Raw genomic sequence first — 15460 nt, forward strand, 5'->3', positions numbered from 1 at the left:
TCGACATATTTGGGTACTATCCCTTTGGAGAATTTAGGGTCAAAAGCTTCATCTTTCTGCCCGTTTAAGAATTTACAGCCACCAGAGATGGGTCCTAGGCCCATCTAAGCAGTTTTCTTTTCTATGGCCAAGAGTTTGGTCTGGCCTCCAAGGATACTCTTTTAGCTAGTTTCTGAAGCTCAAGGTCTGCATCTTCGATTTCTTCTGGAGTACTATCAGTAGTACTTCCAGTAGGGGCACTGTCAGTACAGGAATATAAGTTTGGCTCATCATCATCACGGACAATGTCATCCCGTGTATTTTCAGGGTGTACTTAACTTGCCATGGCTCTATCATGCTTGGAAAGCAACTCTTGGGAGATGAGCCGTGTTGGGTTTAGGTCCAATGGCAATGTTTCATGCTTTACAGGGATTTTTAAGTTGGTCCAACTTGGGTTTTCGCAAAGGGGGCCAGGCTGAGCAGCTCCTGGCTTGGACCCTCTGTATCAGACATTTTAAAACAGTTGGCACCATAGTAAAAAGTAAAATTAAAACAAATTCTAACACTACTTTTAACCGCCTACCTACTAGTACCCTTTTAAAATTCTAAACAGTTTGGAATGGGTGACTTAACAAGGCAATAAGATATTTTAAATAATTTAGAAAAAATTCAAATTCGACAATCAATGTGTTTAACTAAAGACCATTTTGAATTCCTCAGTGGAATCACTTGTTAACCAAGCAGACCAGGCTAGTACCACCCCTAAGGTGGGCTAAACTGAGATTTACACGATTTCTCAGAAGTGGCCCACTTTGTGAGAGCATATTTAGGAATTCTGGGACAGGGTTAAGCCCACTTCCACCAGTAAGTTGTCATATAGGGGGCATAGTGACCCTAAAGGGGAGCCCCTGTCATCCGAGAAGCAGACCCTGAAGACCTAAGAAGACAGAGGACACTGAAGAGCCGCAAAAGCCGAGAAGAAGCTGACCAACCCTATCGGCATGTCTGCATCCTTCATCAAAAACAGCGCCAAAGTTATTTCGTCCTGCAGCTGTGACTCCAGAAACTTGGGAAGATTGCCTGCCTTCGAAAAAGACTCAAGACCTCCGGGGTACAGCGGACCTGCTACAAAGAAACTCCAAGAGAAGACGGAGGCCTCTGGAAGCAAACACTGCACCCATCCCCTCTGGCCCGAGTTGAAGTGGGCCAATGGTGCCAACAAGATTCCCCAGCCCTCCAGAGCTCGAATCCATTGTGGTTTCACCGACTCCTGGACATCTGCTGCCCCTGCACACAGGCCCTCTCAACTGCAAGAGCTCGAGTAAGGAAACATCAGACACCCCTACAGCACACATCACACTTGGGCCTAGGAGAAGAGGATCATCAAAGGTGTTCGCCCGTCACCGAGCATCACAAGGCCTGAGCCCATTTGCTGTTTCAGCCCAGCTGGCTTCCTAGCCAGAGCCTGCAGCCTCTCTTTACAGTGACCAATTCTCATTGAAATACATTAGACTCTCGATGCTGATTTGCACCCTGCTCCCGACCACCCTCTTGCCGCAAGTGGTTTCCTGTTGGTGCTGGCTTGGACCTTGCCCACCACTCACCTTAACTCCTGGATATTGTTCTGTAAGTACATGTACTGTAAATACATGTACTGTACCTGTTTGCAGAATTATTTCTTCCTTCCACAGGATAACAGTCTAGAACTCGGAAATTGCAGTGTCCACTTTTTACAAAGGAAAAAAATTTAGATTTGAAAACGTACTTACCTTGACTATTTTTTTCTGATGCCTAAACATTTAGAATGATAATTGATTTTTTATAAATTGGTGTGGATCTCCTTCTTGAGTCATGTTATCATTTATTAAAGGTCTTGCACTCCTCTGTGTGAAGTCCAAGGCTGATCGACCACACTACCCCCTAAAAGAGCACTTTGGGATTGCATAGCAATCCCCTGTCCTTTCATAAGGGAACCCCTCTTTAAATGGTAGATCAACTTATTAATACATCACATAAAGAGTCAGCTTCCTACAACAGGGGCTTGCTTTAACAATCCCATGGTGCTTTTTTTGTGGTAGTGTACCCGAGCGAGGAGCCCATGGCTTATCAAGGAGGAGTGTTGCATACACTGTTAATAAATGATGCACACTGAAAGAGATCCACACCAAATAACACGTATTTTATATACATTTTTGGGACCAAGAACTTCACTATTGTGTAAGTACTTTTTAAGTTAGCAGTTTTTAAGAAAACAGAAAACTACACTTGCATGGTCTGTAATGCGGTAATGCTATCCTATGGGAAAACCACATCTACTGTATAAGTGTACTTCGCAGCAACTTATAGGACCCATCTTCTGAAGTTAAGGTAATTATTGGGCAAGGTCCAAGGCAGCACCAACAGGCCATCTCGGTCGGCTCGGAGCTTCCGGGTGCAGAGGTGCTTTTCTGAATCTGATGCCCTACTGGTTTCAGTGGGAGGCCTTCCTGGGGAAAAAAGAGGTTGCAAGCTGGGCATGGGGGGGGCCAGTCCGGCTGAACCAACAGGGGGGTTCAGGTCTTCAGATGCGCAGGCACGTAGAGACACCATTGGTCTACTTCTCCTTGTGCTGTGGGACTCGAACGACGTGGTGTTTTTAGATGTAAGGTTTGTGCTGCAGAAGACTCTTGCGGTTGAGGGGGCCTGCACAAAGAGGCTGCAGTCAGTGACTGGAAGTCCAGTCTGGGAAACCCACAGTGGGGTTCAGCTCTGGAAAGTCACAGGACATCGTTGGCACCATTGGCCCACTTTGACTTTGGCTGGGGGGTTCAGGTGCAGTGGTGCTTTTAGGTGTGAGGTTTGACAGTATGGGGTTCTGAAAGTTCCTCTTGGGTGTATGCAGGGGAGTAGCTCCGCTACTCCAAAAGAGGAGCTAGGTGTTCCTTGAAGTGTGGGCAGTCCCTCTCAGGCTTTTGGAGGCAGAGTAACTACAGAACAAGTCAACTTTGGGGCAATTGTCAGGCACAGCAGGCAGACCGGCAGGGGTGGTGTCAAGTCAGTTGCTGCGCCTTGCTTTTTACAGATCTGCAGTGTCTTTAGGTTGGCAGAATCTGCTTTCCTGGTGTTCAGTGCTCCCCTAGATAGCAGATTCAAAGGTGTTAAGGGGGTGAAGGGTGCTAGCCAATTGGCTACTTACCCCTTGGGAAGTGGGCATAACCCTGCCCCCAAGTTCCTAATTCTGCCATTGTCAAGATGGCAGAATTTTCCTAAAGGGTGGCACATCAGGCAGCTCACCTTAGGGGTGTGCCTGGCCGGGCAGCAAGCCTCCCTGCAGATCTAAGTTGCCGCTTGTCCTGGTGCCAAATGGGCCTTGGGCCAGTGGAGTAGCGTCTCACTGGTCTGGGGTAAGCCGGGGTCGCCCATCAAAAGGCAGAGAACCTTTGCAGCCTCCTGCCTTGATATGCTGATTCCCTAGCCATCCTGCTTGGAGGAGGTGACAAAACCTCCGGCCAGAGCAGGCACAGTTTCTGCCCTCAGAGCATAGGCTCTCACCTGCAGGGGGGTCAAAAATCTGTCTGTGCTGGCAGGCTGCTCGACACCAGTGAGGAAGCACACTAGAGGCTGGTAGATTTTTAGGGGTCACCTCTAAGGTGCCTTCTGGGTGCATGTATTAATAAATCCCACACTGGAATCACCTTTAATACAAGAAACAAACAAAAAAGCTTGCAAGAAAGCCATCATGTAGCTGGGGAACTCGTTTTTACGAGTGTCCATCACATGTACTTAAAATGACTGACATCACAGGGGCATATTTTCTCATGCAGATATGTCCGCACGTAGCATAGGGCACCCTGCCACAGGACTGCAAGGTCTGCCTAAATGCATATAAAACATATGGTTACAAGGTAAATGGCTTTTTCAGTTTAAATCGAGCACTACAAAGTACAGAAGAGTCCGTATAACAGTCAATCAGTAGTTACTGTAAAGCCTGCTTTAGTCCAAATAATCTGTTCGATCCAAAGGAGATGTTATCCACACGTCTGCACATGAAAATAGTTGAAATTCACACAGACAATGAAAATATTCTAACCAAAGTAGAATTACACAGCCAGCATAAAACAGTTCAGTCAATACGTGTTTCGTCGATAAGCAAGTGTTACCTTGTCTTCTTCAAGGCTGATACATAGGAAGGGTCAGGGTTGTCTCAAATAATGCCAAACTATTATGCCCAGTGTTAACGGGGCCATAAAGTGGAAATATTACAAGTTACATTGTAGCGAAAAATATCAGGGTCCGGAAAGTACTAATTTTCATGTGAAGACGTATGGGTAACATCTCCTTTGGCTTTAACAGATTATTTGGATTAAAGTGGACTTTACAGTAGCTACTGATGGACTGTAATACTGACTTTTTTACTTTGCAGTGCTCGGATTAGTCTAAATATACAGATTGTTACTTTTTTTTAGGGGGATATTAGGGTTGTTTTTGGTAACTGACCCGTTTTCTTTCAGCACCATTTAAAGATAATCTTGTTTTCTACTTTCCCCACACGTTAGTGCAGAGCGGCAGTTTTGCTTTTCTTGACCCGGTTACCAAAGTGTGTATAAGCTTTTCTTTTTAAAGCATGTGTTGCTGTAGATACACATGCTCTGCACAAATTTTAAATCAGTCCCTTCAAAAAAGCAGCTAGCAGATGATGCATAGGTTTGGAACACTTGGCCATTTTACGAAAACCGCTTCTGAAGCCTACTAACCATTACCTTAATGTTAGGAGTGATTTTTAATAGTGCTCCACCATAGCCGCTCCTTTTAGAGCCCCTATGCTGCTGCATTGAAGTGTGGCAGTGATAACGCAGGCGGACTAGGCCCGGTGGCTGACTAGACACCTGTAAGCCTCGCCACTGAAGAAACGGATGACTGCGAGGCTGTCGATGGATAAGGTAAAGACGACACCTGTGCTGAAACTAATGCAGTGACCTGCTTTTCCCCTCTTTCTGCTGCTGCAAGTCACAAAGCTTGTCGTGTGAGGGGCACGAGGGAGCCTGGAAGATGGGACAAAGGCGGCCTCTGGACGAAGACCTAGGAGAGCGGATTATAATGCCTGGAGCGTGGGACAGGGTACAAAAGGGGGTGGTGATGGACGGAGCATCTGAACCAATCAAACACTCACACCCAGTCAACAGATCTGGGTTTGATCCATCACCGTTCTTTAGCCCACTCTGCCGCCCCAGTTTAGACATGGCCATATGCAAATCAGTCTGACCCTGTGCCTCATGGGACCAGTCCAGCCCGAACTGCCAAGCCATGCCTTCCCTAGACCGGAAACTGACGTCCTACGCTACAGACCCCCATTGCGGTGGACCTCTGCTGTACTGCCGGTACCACTAGTTACCCCGACCGGCCACAGACCGGAATGCGGGACTGCTTTTGAACTGTTCCTCATTCTCGGAACGCTGTAGCGGTCCCTATATGAAAAACTTCTGTGCCATGTACTTTTAGATGACTCTGTCCTCTTGCTTAACATCGAGGCATGCAATTATAAGTCTTGATGATGATCCCATATTAAATGGGGATCGAAACGTCGTCAATATACACTTGATGATTTATATACTGTACTGATAAGATCACAAAAAGTGTATTTTTTATATTAATCGTCTGTTCAAATTCTGAAGTACTTACAGACTGCCCTTTCTTGCCTTATATGTATGTCATATGTTTTTACATATGTGATAGTTGGGCACAGGTTGTGTCCTGCTTGGTAACTGCTTTACAACTTGGATACATATAACTATTTATGCTATTAAAATCTGTCCGGCTGGACAGCAAATATAGATTTCAATTTTGGTCTATATTCATTCGGATTGTCCTATTTTTGCTAATGTTTGGGACCACTGTCTTTAGAAATTATATACCCCCAAAGGTCCCAGACCAATTGCTACTTTTGGGTTCCCTTGTTCTTTGTAACACTATGTATTACCATGGCATAGGAAGCAGATTCTTCGTCTGACAGGCGATTAAGGGGAGGTCTTGAGAAAGATGGCCTTCTGAAAGTTATCATACCAACTTTCCTCATGAAAGTGCTGAATATACTTATCACCAGCTTTATAATTGTTGTTGGAGTCCATGTCGCAAAAATCCAGGGCTAATGGATTCAGCACTGGCGTCTAAGTTCTAGGAATATTAGGCCAAGTCTGCCCATCGAGCATGCTTACAATGACCAGTGAGTTGGCCTTTTGCAGCCATAGCATTGAATCTCTTTCCAAATGTTTCCCTCTAGAGACTCTCTTCATTAAGGTGCTGAAAAGTAAGGCAAAGGTGAATTATTTAACCGCTTAGCTGCTATCCCCGCCACCCGCTCCCCCTATCACCTTGTGTTAAGCCTTTTTTTTGGCTATTTGGGATAGTTTGAGCTTTACTTTTTGTCCACATAAGATATCCACACCAAATGTGCGTTCTTTTCTTGCAACATCTTGACGATTCTAAAGGTACCTATGGTTTGTGAATTCCCCTGGAGGGGAACGATAAATTGGCCAAAATAAAGCAATTTATTTTCCTTCAGAAAACTGCGACAAAAGTGCTGCATAAGAAAACGTCTGTTTTAAATGTTCTAAACAGTTTTGGCATGTTACTGGGACATAGCCTATTTTTTATGCTTTCAACCTCCCTCCTGTTAGTTGTAGAAATGGGTGTGAAAGCAAAAGCAGATCCCGGAAAACTGTCTGAAAAGTAGACAAGATTATGAATTCAGCAAGGGGTCATTTGTGTAGATAAATCGTTAAAGATTTCTTTATAGAAAATAACAGTTAAAAATAAAAAATATTGAAATTGAGTTGAAAAAATTGCCATTTGTGCCAACATTTCACCTGTAACTTCGAAGTATGGGCGATTTTTTTTAAGCAATATACCTTTACGCCCACTAGATACTTCTAGTTGCAGGGATATATAGGACTTGTAGGTTCACCAAGAACCCGAGGCTCCCGGAGCCAATAACTGGGCTGTGTCTTGCAATTGTTGTTCATTGTGAACCAGGTATATAGCAATTCACATGGTAAAATATAAAGGGTAAAAAAATAGGTATCAAGGAAACCTATATATTTCCGAAATGGGAACAAAATACAGAGTTTAGAAGCAGTTGTTATTTGCACATCTCTGAAATTCTGGATACCCATACAAGTATGTAAATCCGGAAATGTTTCTGAATTTTTTTTTTTTGCATCGGCTTACATTTGGAAAGCCGAAATGCAAAGAGTCAATAGGCAATAACACTTGTTCTACTATTCTGTTTCCATAAGTCTCCTGATAAAATGGTACCTCACTTGTGTGGGTAGGCCTAGTACCTGCGACAAGAAACAGCCCAAAACACAATGTGGACACATCACGTTTTTTCCAGTAAAAACTGACCCTGGCATTTTGGGGGCAGGGGGAGCATTGGACTCCACCCCTGAACTATTAAAAAATTAATCCCTGGTGTCTAGTGTGCTTTCTAGGGGCAGATTGGGAGCTACTGCAGAAACACTAGATATGCCCATTCATATATGGGGGAGCAAAGACCCTTGACCAAGGGACCACTCCCCCTCCCTGGTTTTTAGTAATGGATCCCTGCAGCGATCCCAAAGCAGGAATCCACGAAAGAGGGATACCATTGTTGTAAGGGGGGAATCTTCCCTTTCCAATGCTACCTCTCCCGTGTGTTTTAGGTGCTAGGGGCTTAGATAGCCTCATGAGCACCGAAACCAGCTGATCGGCTCATTTCAGTTTCAATGTAATGACGTCAGGGCGCCATGGGCGCGATTGTCATTACATTGGGAGAGAAATGCCTCAGAGGTTGAGGAAGCTCTTCCTCACCTGCCAAGGTAGAAGAAAAAAAAAAAAAGGAACAGTAGAGGGATTTTGTGCTCATATGCACATGACAGAATGGTTCCGTCACGAGAACAGTGGCTCATGACGGAACCATTCCACCATGAACATGGAATGGGTTAAGAGGTGCTGTGTGGCCCAAAAAATAAGTTGACTCGCAGGCCATAGTCTTGCACCTGTATTACGTTTTTATTTTAACCAAGGGAGAACTACTTGCACAGTGGCCAGAGTGCTCACATGAGGTCCTGGGTGACAGGCTTTGACAGACTTGCTTGGTCGTTTCATGAATTTGTGTAAGAAATAGTAATTGTCTTGAGTTTCCCTACTTAGGTCGAACCTCATGGCCCCCATGAAACAAGAGAAAGGAAACAGCCCATATTACCACGTTTAAAATGAGAGGCAAGGGTGTTTTTAACTTTCTACTCCTGCTATACAGTCTTCCTGATCCACCAGGTAAGGTTGGCTTGAGCCTCCAGGTCCATCATCCTGGTACTCCTGGATGTTTGCATCTAGGGAAATATCCTTGTTTTCAACGAGAGACTATATTTTGAAGTTGACCTTGACTGTAAGCATCCTCGGAATCTGTAGCACCATACAAGTCACCATTGTCATCCTCAGTTTCCAGAATTTGGGGCGGAGGTTGGAAACTCAGTGGTAGCACAGACCAACTCATGTACCAGTGATCAAAGTGTTGGAAGCCACAGCCACAGCTTTGTTGGACAACTGAAAATGCAGTGGACATGCGCCTCACCAAGGTATACATCCCAACCTCTTAACATCTCTCTTGAACAGAGAGCCTGAGGACTTCAGAGCATAAAATAACTCCTACAATCATGGAGAGGTATTGCGTACAATCTCTGGAATTCCGTTACACCATGATTTAGGACCAAAATGGAACAGGATCCATTTAGGATACCATTTTAACCCATGCTTACAGCTATACTTTAACTAAATGTGAACTGTAAACCTCTTATTTATTCTTCTTCTTGTGATCTTATTTAAATTTACTTAATACTTAATATTGTTTTCTTCCCCCTCATTCTTGATGATGATGATGATGCACTCTGTAATTACACTTATAGCAGCTCTATTGAAAGTTGGAAGAAAAAAAATAATCATGGTCATGGGTTGCAGTTTGCTATGTCATCTTAGAAGTATTTGCTGCAGCTTCTTACCATGAATGCAGTTTGTTCAGTTTGAGGAAATGAAAATGATAAAAACAGAATTATTCAAACTTGTGTTAACATACCAGTAACAATAAGAGTACGTTTGAGACTGCCTCCTGGACAAGGAAAGACTCCGGCAAATTGAGGGAATCTTAACTGCTCAGAGTAGTCTTGTGTGGGAGGTAATACAAGTGCAATCTTTGGGCCATTAATAACACACCTGGGTGTAATCATGGTGTGCAAGACATTTTTGGATTGCCAGCCTATGGCAGAGATATTTTCTTGGTGAACAAAGGAATATCCATCAGAAATAGGATTCCACAGCTTGCTAAATTGCTGTATTAGTAACAATTGCAACTTTATCAAACTCCAGTAAGGATGTGTATTAATACTGCATAGAATAAGCCTTAAAAGTGCAACAAAATATGGGAAAAGGACATTTTTGTTCGCAGATCTGGTATTGGCCTAGACCTTTTTTTTCTGACAAATTTCCTAGAAAATACATCTAAATTGTTCCAGAAGTAGTCTTCTTCAGTACCAGGGACAAATGGCCAATGTGCTCTTAAAAGACCAAGAAAAAAGAAACACTCATTTATAAACCATATTCTTTTGCAACGTCCCGGAAGACAGTGCTGCTGCATGTAGTGAGCCCAAACTCGCACAGGCAGCCTCAAACTTTAAAATACAGATCTTTCAAATTCATTTCAAGACAACCCTGTGAATGCACCAGTGGCCATCTTTGAACATTTTTTATAAAACCTAAAAAAAAACACTTGCCACATGTGTACTTGTGTGTGGATGTGCAACGCACGATCTCTTAATGGTAATTTAAAAAAGGTTTTAACAAAATAAATTCCAAGATGAGAGCTCTTGCATGTGCATGCATGGGTGGCCATAGCTGAATGTCCAGCCTAAAGCCCATAAAAATAAAATCCATGAATGTTTGCCATAAGTCTGCATACTTGCGCACACACAGGCAGGAATGTTGGAATGCTTTTGCCATACTTTATCATTCTTTACCATTCAAAGATACAATACACTGCTTTCAAACAAGTAGGCATTCCACTGTGGAGCAGAAAAATTATAAAGGATAATAAATAAAACAATGCAAAGCTCAGCAGCCAACTCCAGAGGTATTGGAATAACCAATGCTGGTTGCTTTTGAACCCAAGTGAATGATGCATGTATTGGCACAAATTCTAGTTGCTGCTGTTTTAAAGAGCTTAATGTCCTCTGAAATTAAACAGTATATGGTTACTTTAAACAGTTTATTACTGTTCAAAGATGTGCTGCTATAGCTGGTAAAGTACATCATATGTTAATTTATTAAACAGTGTTATGCAAGCATCAAACAGCAGTATTTACTTATTCACAAGCATCTGATCCATACCTGCGTATTCCAGATGTGAACACATTTGTCGAATGAACCACTGGCTAGGTATCTTCCATCAGGACTAAAGGCTACACTGTATACAGGTTCTTGATGTTTTGTTAATGTGTGGATACAGATCCCTCTATCTACATCCCATAGCCTAACAGTAGAATCAAAGGATGCACTGCAAAATAGAATGGAATGTGTTATAATAATCTTATAAACCTTTTTTTTAAATGCCAGTCTGAAAACTAGGTCGTTTTTCAGATTAAAAAAAAAGAACTTATTTACCTTGCTAGCATTAGATTGGCATTTGGATTGTTCGTTCCCGGCCCTGTAGGACTCCACTTGATTGTATAAATTTCTTTGTTGTGTGCTTGCAAATCATGTACACAGTTATCTTGCTTCATACTCCAGATCTATTTCAAAAAGAAAGAATACAATTTAAAGCTGTATTATATTATTTTTGCGTGTACTACTCAAGCATTTGTACTAGGTTTTTATTTATATAATGTATAAAGATCTTATGACTTAACAACAATATGGGCTTGACAGAGTATACCTTGAGAGTTCAGTAGCTTTCATTATGCCAATATTTAGCAAGCTACAGTTGATTATCCGGCATTCAGACAAAATATCGAAAACATTTTTATCAGGAGGCAAAAATCTAGTTGTAAATCTCGTGATGCACAAATATTGTGTGCAAAAATATCGTTGACAAGAATATCGATTTTAAGGTATAGAATATCGATGCTGAAAATATATATGTTGATAGTGTTTACAAAAATATTGTTAATACTGTATTTTAACTGTATATGCTATAATTTGCTTGTATAATTGTTAATGTTTTTTTATATAGTTTATAATTATTTTCTTTTTTTACTGCTTATTTTTAGTACCGTAGAGGGCTGTGAGGTTTATAAGGGTACAGGATGGGAAGTAAAATAATCACAATTAATGATTAATATTTATTTGATGGTTATGTAAATTGTGTAATTAATTTTTTTAGGTTTAAGGTGCGGGTTGTGTAGGGGTATGGAGTGGGAAGTAATGTAATTATTAATAAATAATTGATTTTGTAATTATAATTATCTAATTGCTAATTATTTTAATTAATATTTTAGGTGTGGGTTGTGTATGTAGGGGTAAAGGGTGTGAAGGAAATTTATTAGAAGAGGTGTGGCGCCGCGGCCAGGGCGACTGACGCTGGAATCTGGGGACCACGGTTCGATCCCCGGCTCCGGCGGCAGGTTAGCCCAGCACCATGTGACTCTGGGCAATAGCTCGCTTAATCTTCCCGACGGCCCCCAGCGCCTAGAGACCCTTACGGGTGATTGTGCGCTTTACAAATGTGGACTTTACTTTACTTTACTTTATAACAATTAACTATTATTTAATTGATAATGATGTAAATCATGTAAATTAGATTTTTTACTTCTATATTATGTGTTGCGTTTCTGGGAGTAAGGGTGAGAAGGTAATTAAATATAATTATTTTATTAGCTAATTACTATTAACTGTTTGATAATTATGTCAAATTTGCAATTATAATTTGTACGATACTTTTTAGACCTGTATTTAGCTTGTAGAGGTTATGGGGAGGTAGTTATTTAAGTCATAATAAACGTAAAAGGTGTTATTTTTATTAAAGTGTGTTATTATGTTATGTAATAATTGTATTTTACTTTTCAATTGTAAAAAGCATATTTGTTGGCTTTTATGATTGTGAAAATATAGTGTTATTTTCATGATATTTTTTAATTTAAAATACTTATTAAAAATGTATGTTTTTCTTACAAATCACAAATTATATATTTGAATATTTAAAATATTTGTTAATGTAGCTGTGAAAATATTTTATTTGTTTGAAGTGAACTACTCTTTCTCCACTGTTGTATAAACGGGAGTGGGAATCGTAAATGTGACCCCTTAAAAATCTATCACTTTCCCTACTGTTGCTTAGACTGAAGTGAGCAATGTAAATATTACCCCTCTGCAATCCAACCCTTTCCCTACTTTTGCACTGACTGGAGTGGGAATACCCAATTTTACTCTTCCACTACAACACTTTTCCTACTGTTGCGCAGAGGGGTAAAATTTACTATTCCCACTCCAGAATCCAATGCTTTCCCTACGGTTGCACCGACTGGAGTACGAATAGAATATGTATTATTCGTACATTTTTATAGTTTTGTTTAGACTATTTACATCTATATTATGATGTTTATGTGAATTTAAAATAATTCGTAATGGTTTTGATCTATTTTTAATAAAATGTAATTTTTATATTTACTTTTGCATGTGTAATTAAATTTGTATGTTTCAACTTTAGTTGTTATGGTGCTTAATTTGTGTGTGTGTGTATCTATATATATATATATATATATACACACGTATATTTGTTATATATACTTGTTATATTAAACTTGAAAAAAATTAGTAAATTATAAATTAAAATAATTTTTTATTAACAATTTCTTTAAAAAATAAGTACTAGTTTAGTATACGTAATTATATGACAATCAACAATATTTTTTAATTTGTTATTAATGTACAACTGTATTTTTTTTATTTACATACCAAGTATTGGAAAATTATATTTTTGGGTTTGATATTTTTGACTCCATATTTATACACCATGATATTTGTGGCTTCGATATTTTGTCAGTGAAGCGATAATCCACCAAGAAAAGCGATAGTCTGAAATATATAACATACCCAATTCTCTCAAACAGCTCCTCTGCACCAATTAGGTATCTTTTTTTATAGAGACTGTTAAGGCACCTAGGGGGAGTTAGCAGAGGGAGAGGTCATACTTATGGGGGAATTCAACCTCACATGGCTTTCTGGCACAGACAGTACTCATCCCCACATGAAGTTTCACCAAAAATCTAAAACTAGCGATACGCGATTAGGCCTACTTAAAGCCTGGAGGGAATCTCAAACTGAAGACAGGGGCTACATTTTCTTTTCCCATACTCATCGTACCTACTCCAGGCTACACTATATATTCTTCAGCCAGGCCCTAGCCTGAGACACTCGAGAGGTAGAGATTGGTCAAATAATTATCTCTTATGCCCCTGTGATTGCCTCGCTTGAATGAACTATACCCACACCGAAATAGTGTCGGTTTTTCCCCCATGCTTAACTCCGAGATAGATTGGCAATTAGAGAGTTTTTACAGCTGAATAACAGCCCCCATGACACATTCGCCTCGGACAACTGTGATGCATTTAAGGCAGCTCCGAGAGGCCGGTTGGTGGTGTTACTCTCGAAGCACAATAAAGAGAGCCACGGAACGCCTGAGGCTAGAAGCAGAACTACGCATGCTTGAGCAAGCCCATAAAATGACCCCAACACTACCCCTCCAGCGCAAAGTGACAGCTGTGAAAGGGAAACAATGCGATTTATGCAAACAGCAGAACTGACACTACTTCGGCTCAGTCAAACTTCCTATATACACGGTAACAAAGTAGGAGCAAACCTCACGCGACAACTTAGGCCACGTAGGAGAAAAAGAGTACATTGGAGATATCTGCCACCTCACAGGGGATATAGAAACGTCAGAGCAGGGAAAGGCACACATCGATGGCCAGTTCTATACATCATTATATAGGGCTGAACCTGTGGACTTCCAATGCTAACTAGACTCTTTGACCACAGTGGAGCTGCCACAAGTTCCACAGGCACAAAACAAACTGTTGGGGAAACCTATTTGTGTGGAAGAGGTGCAAATTTGTCATAGGCTCGTTGAAACACTATAAATCACCTAGCCCGGATGGGCTTTACAGTACACTTCTATGAAACCATTAGCGAAGAACTAGTCCATCATCTGACCGCTCTTTAACCATAGGATTGAAACTGGCAGGTAACACCCTCAATGAGCGAGGCTGTAATCAAGATCATACCCAAAGCGGGAAAGAACCCAAGACTATGCAGCTCATATCGTCCTACTGTGATCCTCAATCTCAATGCAAAGCTGTACTCTAAAATACATCTCAATATCCCTTAAGGAGCCGCAGCACTCTCTGACCACCCTCAAGAGTGAGCTTCTGCTCTTTGAAGAAGTAGCGGGCCTCTGCATAAACCTCTCCAAATCCTTCTCGCTCAACTTAATGCTACACGACTGGGTAATGGGAAGACCGGTGGCTGAGACGCCCTTTCAATAGGCAAAGAAAGAACTCACCTATCTAGGCATCAAACTAACCCCCAGGATACCAAAGCTTTTACAGAGAAACTACCAACCACTCCTACGCCAATTAAAGGATGATCTTAAAAGATGGGCCCCCATCTCCTACCATGGCTGGGTAGAATACATGCAATTCAGATGGCGGTACTACCAAAGTTCCTCCACCTGTACCAAAGCCTGCCTGTAGACCTTGAGAGGGTCTATTTGAACACGTTCAGAAAGCTGTTAACCAACTTCATTTGGCAAAACAAGAGGGCTTGGCTCCCTTTAAGCTGCTTAGATGCTCCAAAACTGAAGGGGGTTTGGCATTCCAGATTTTGCCCTCTACCACAAAGCCGCCCAACTAAGAGTCATCACCAAATGGTCCCAGAGAGAGTCTGATAAGTACTGGATCCATATGGATAGAGCAATTGCAGGACAGGTCATATTGGACTTGCTGTGGAAACCGAAGGTTGATTGCTCACTTAATGCATATCTTAGCATGCCTACGGGGACAACTTTGAGAGTATTGAATGATGTGGTTAAAAGGGCCTCCTGGACAATGCTCTCCTCACCTTTTACCCCAAATTCATTACAACCCGTCATTCCCCCGGCCACATAACCAGGCCCATTCAATGGTTGGAGGGTGGGGGGCTGCCTCACACTACCACACCTCTTTCACAACTCTGATATTCTCACCCTTAAGCACGCAAACAAGACTTCCACTTCTCAGGTGCTGAACACTTTCGATACCGGCAACTGAATCACTGGGCGTTCCACCCAGGTATGCAGGTTGCGTCGACTACAAACTTCACTCAACTGGAATGTTTAGTGAAGGGAGCCAGGGCTTCTAGGGGTGCCATTTCCTTCCTATACTCCCTATTGCTTAGCCCATTACCCTCTCCTCTCAGTCACCATGCCATATTACCTTTTGGGTAC

At 41.6% G+C, this 15460-nt stretch overlaps 1 protein-coding gene across 5 annotated transcripts in view; it reads right to left on the reverse strand.

The window, feature by feature from the left end:
- Positions 1-15460, reverse strand: part of TBL1XR1 (TBL1X/Y related 1) — a 553738-nt gene that overhangs the window by 30401 nt on the left and 507877 nt on the right. For all 5 annotated transcript variants that reach the window (XM_078666437.1, XM_078666439.1, XM_078666438.1 and 2 more), the window contains 2 exons: positions 10645-10772; positions 10372-10537 (listed from right to left, as the gene is read on the reverse strand). In XM_078666437.1, coding sequence (XP_078522563.1) covers positions 10372-10537; positions 10645-10772 — 294 coding nt within the window. The remainder of the gene's footprint in view (positions 1-10371; positions 10538-10644; positions 10773-15460) is intronic.

The sequence above is a fragment of the Lissotriton helveticus genome, chromosome 11 (genome assembly GCF_964261635.1).
Source record: "Lissotriton helveticus chromosome 11, aLisHel1.1, whole genome shotgun sequence".
Classification (NCBI taxonomy): domain Eukaryota; kingdom Metazoa; phylum Chordata; class Amphibia; order Caudata; family Salamandridae; genus Lissotriton; species Lissotriton helveticus.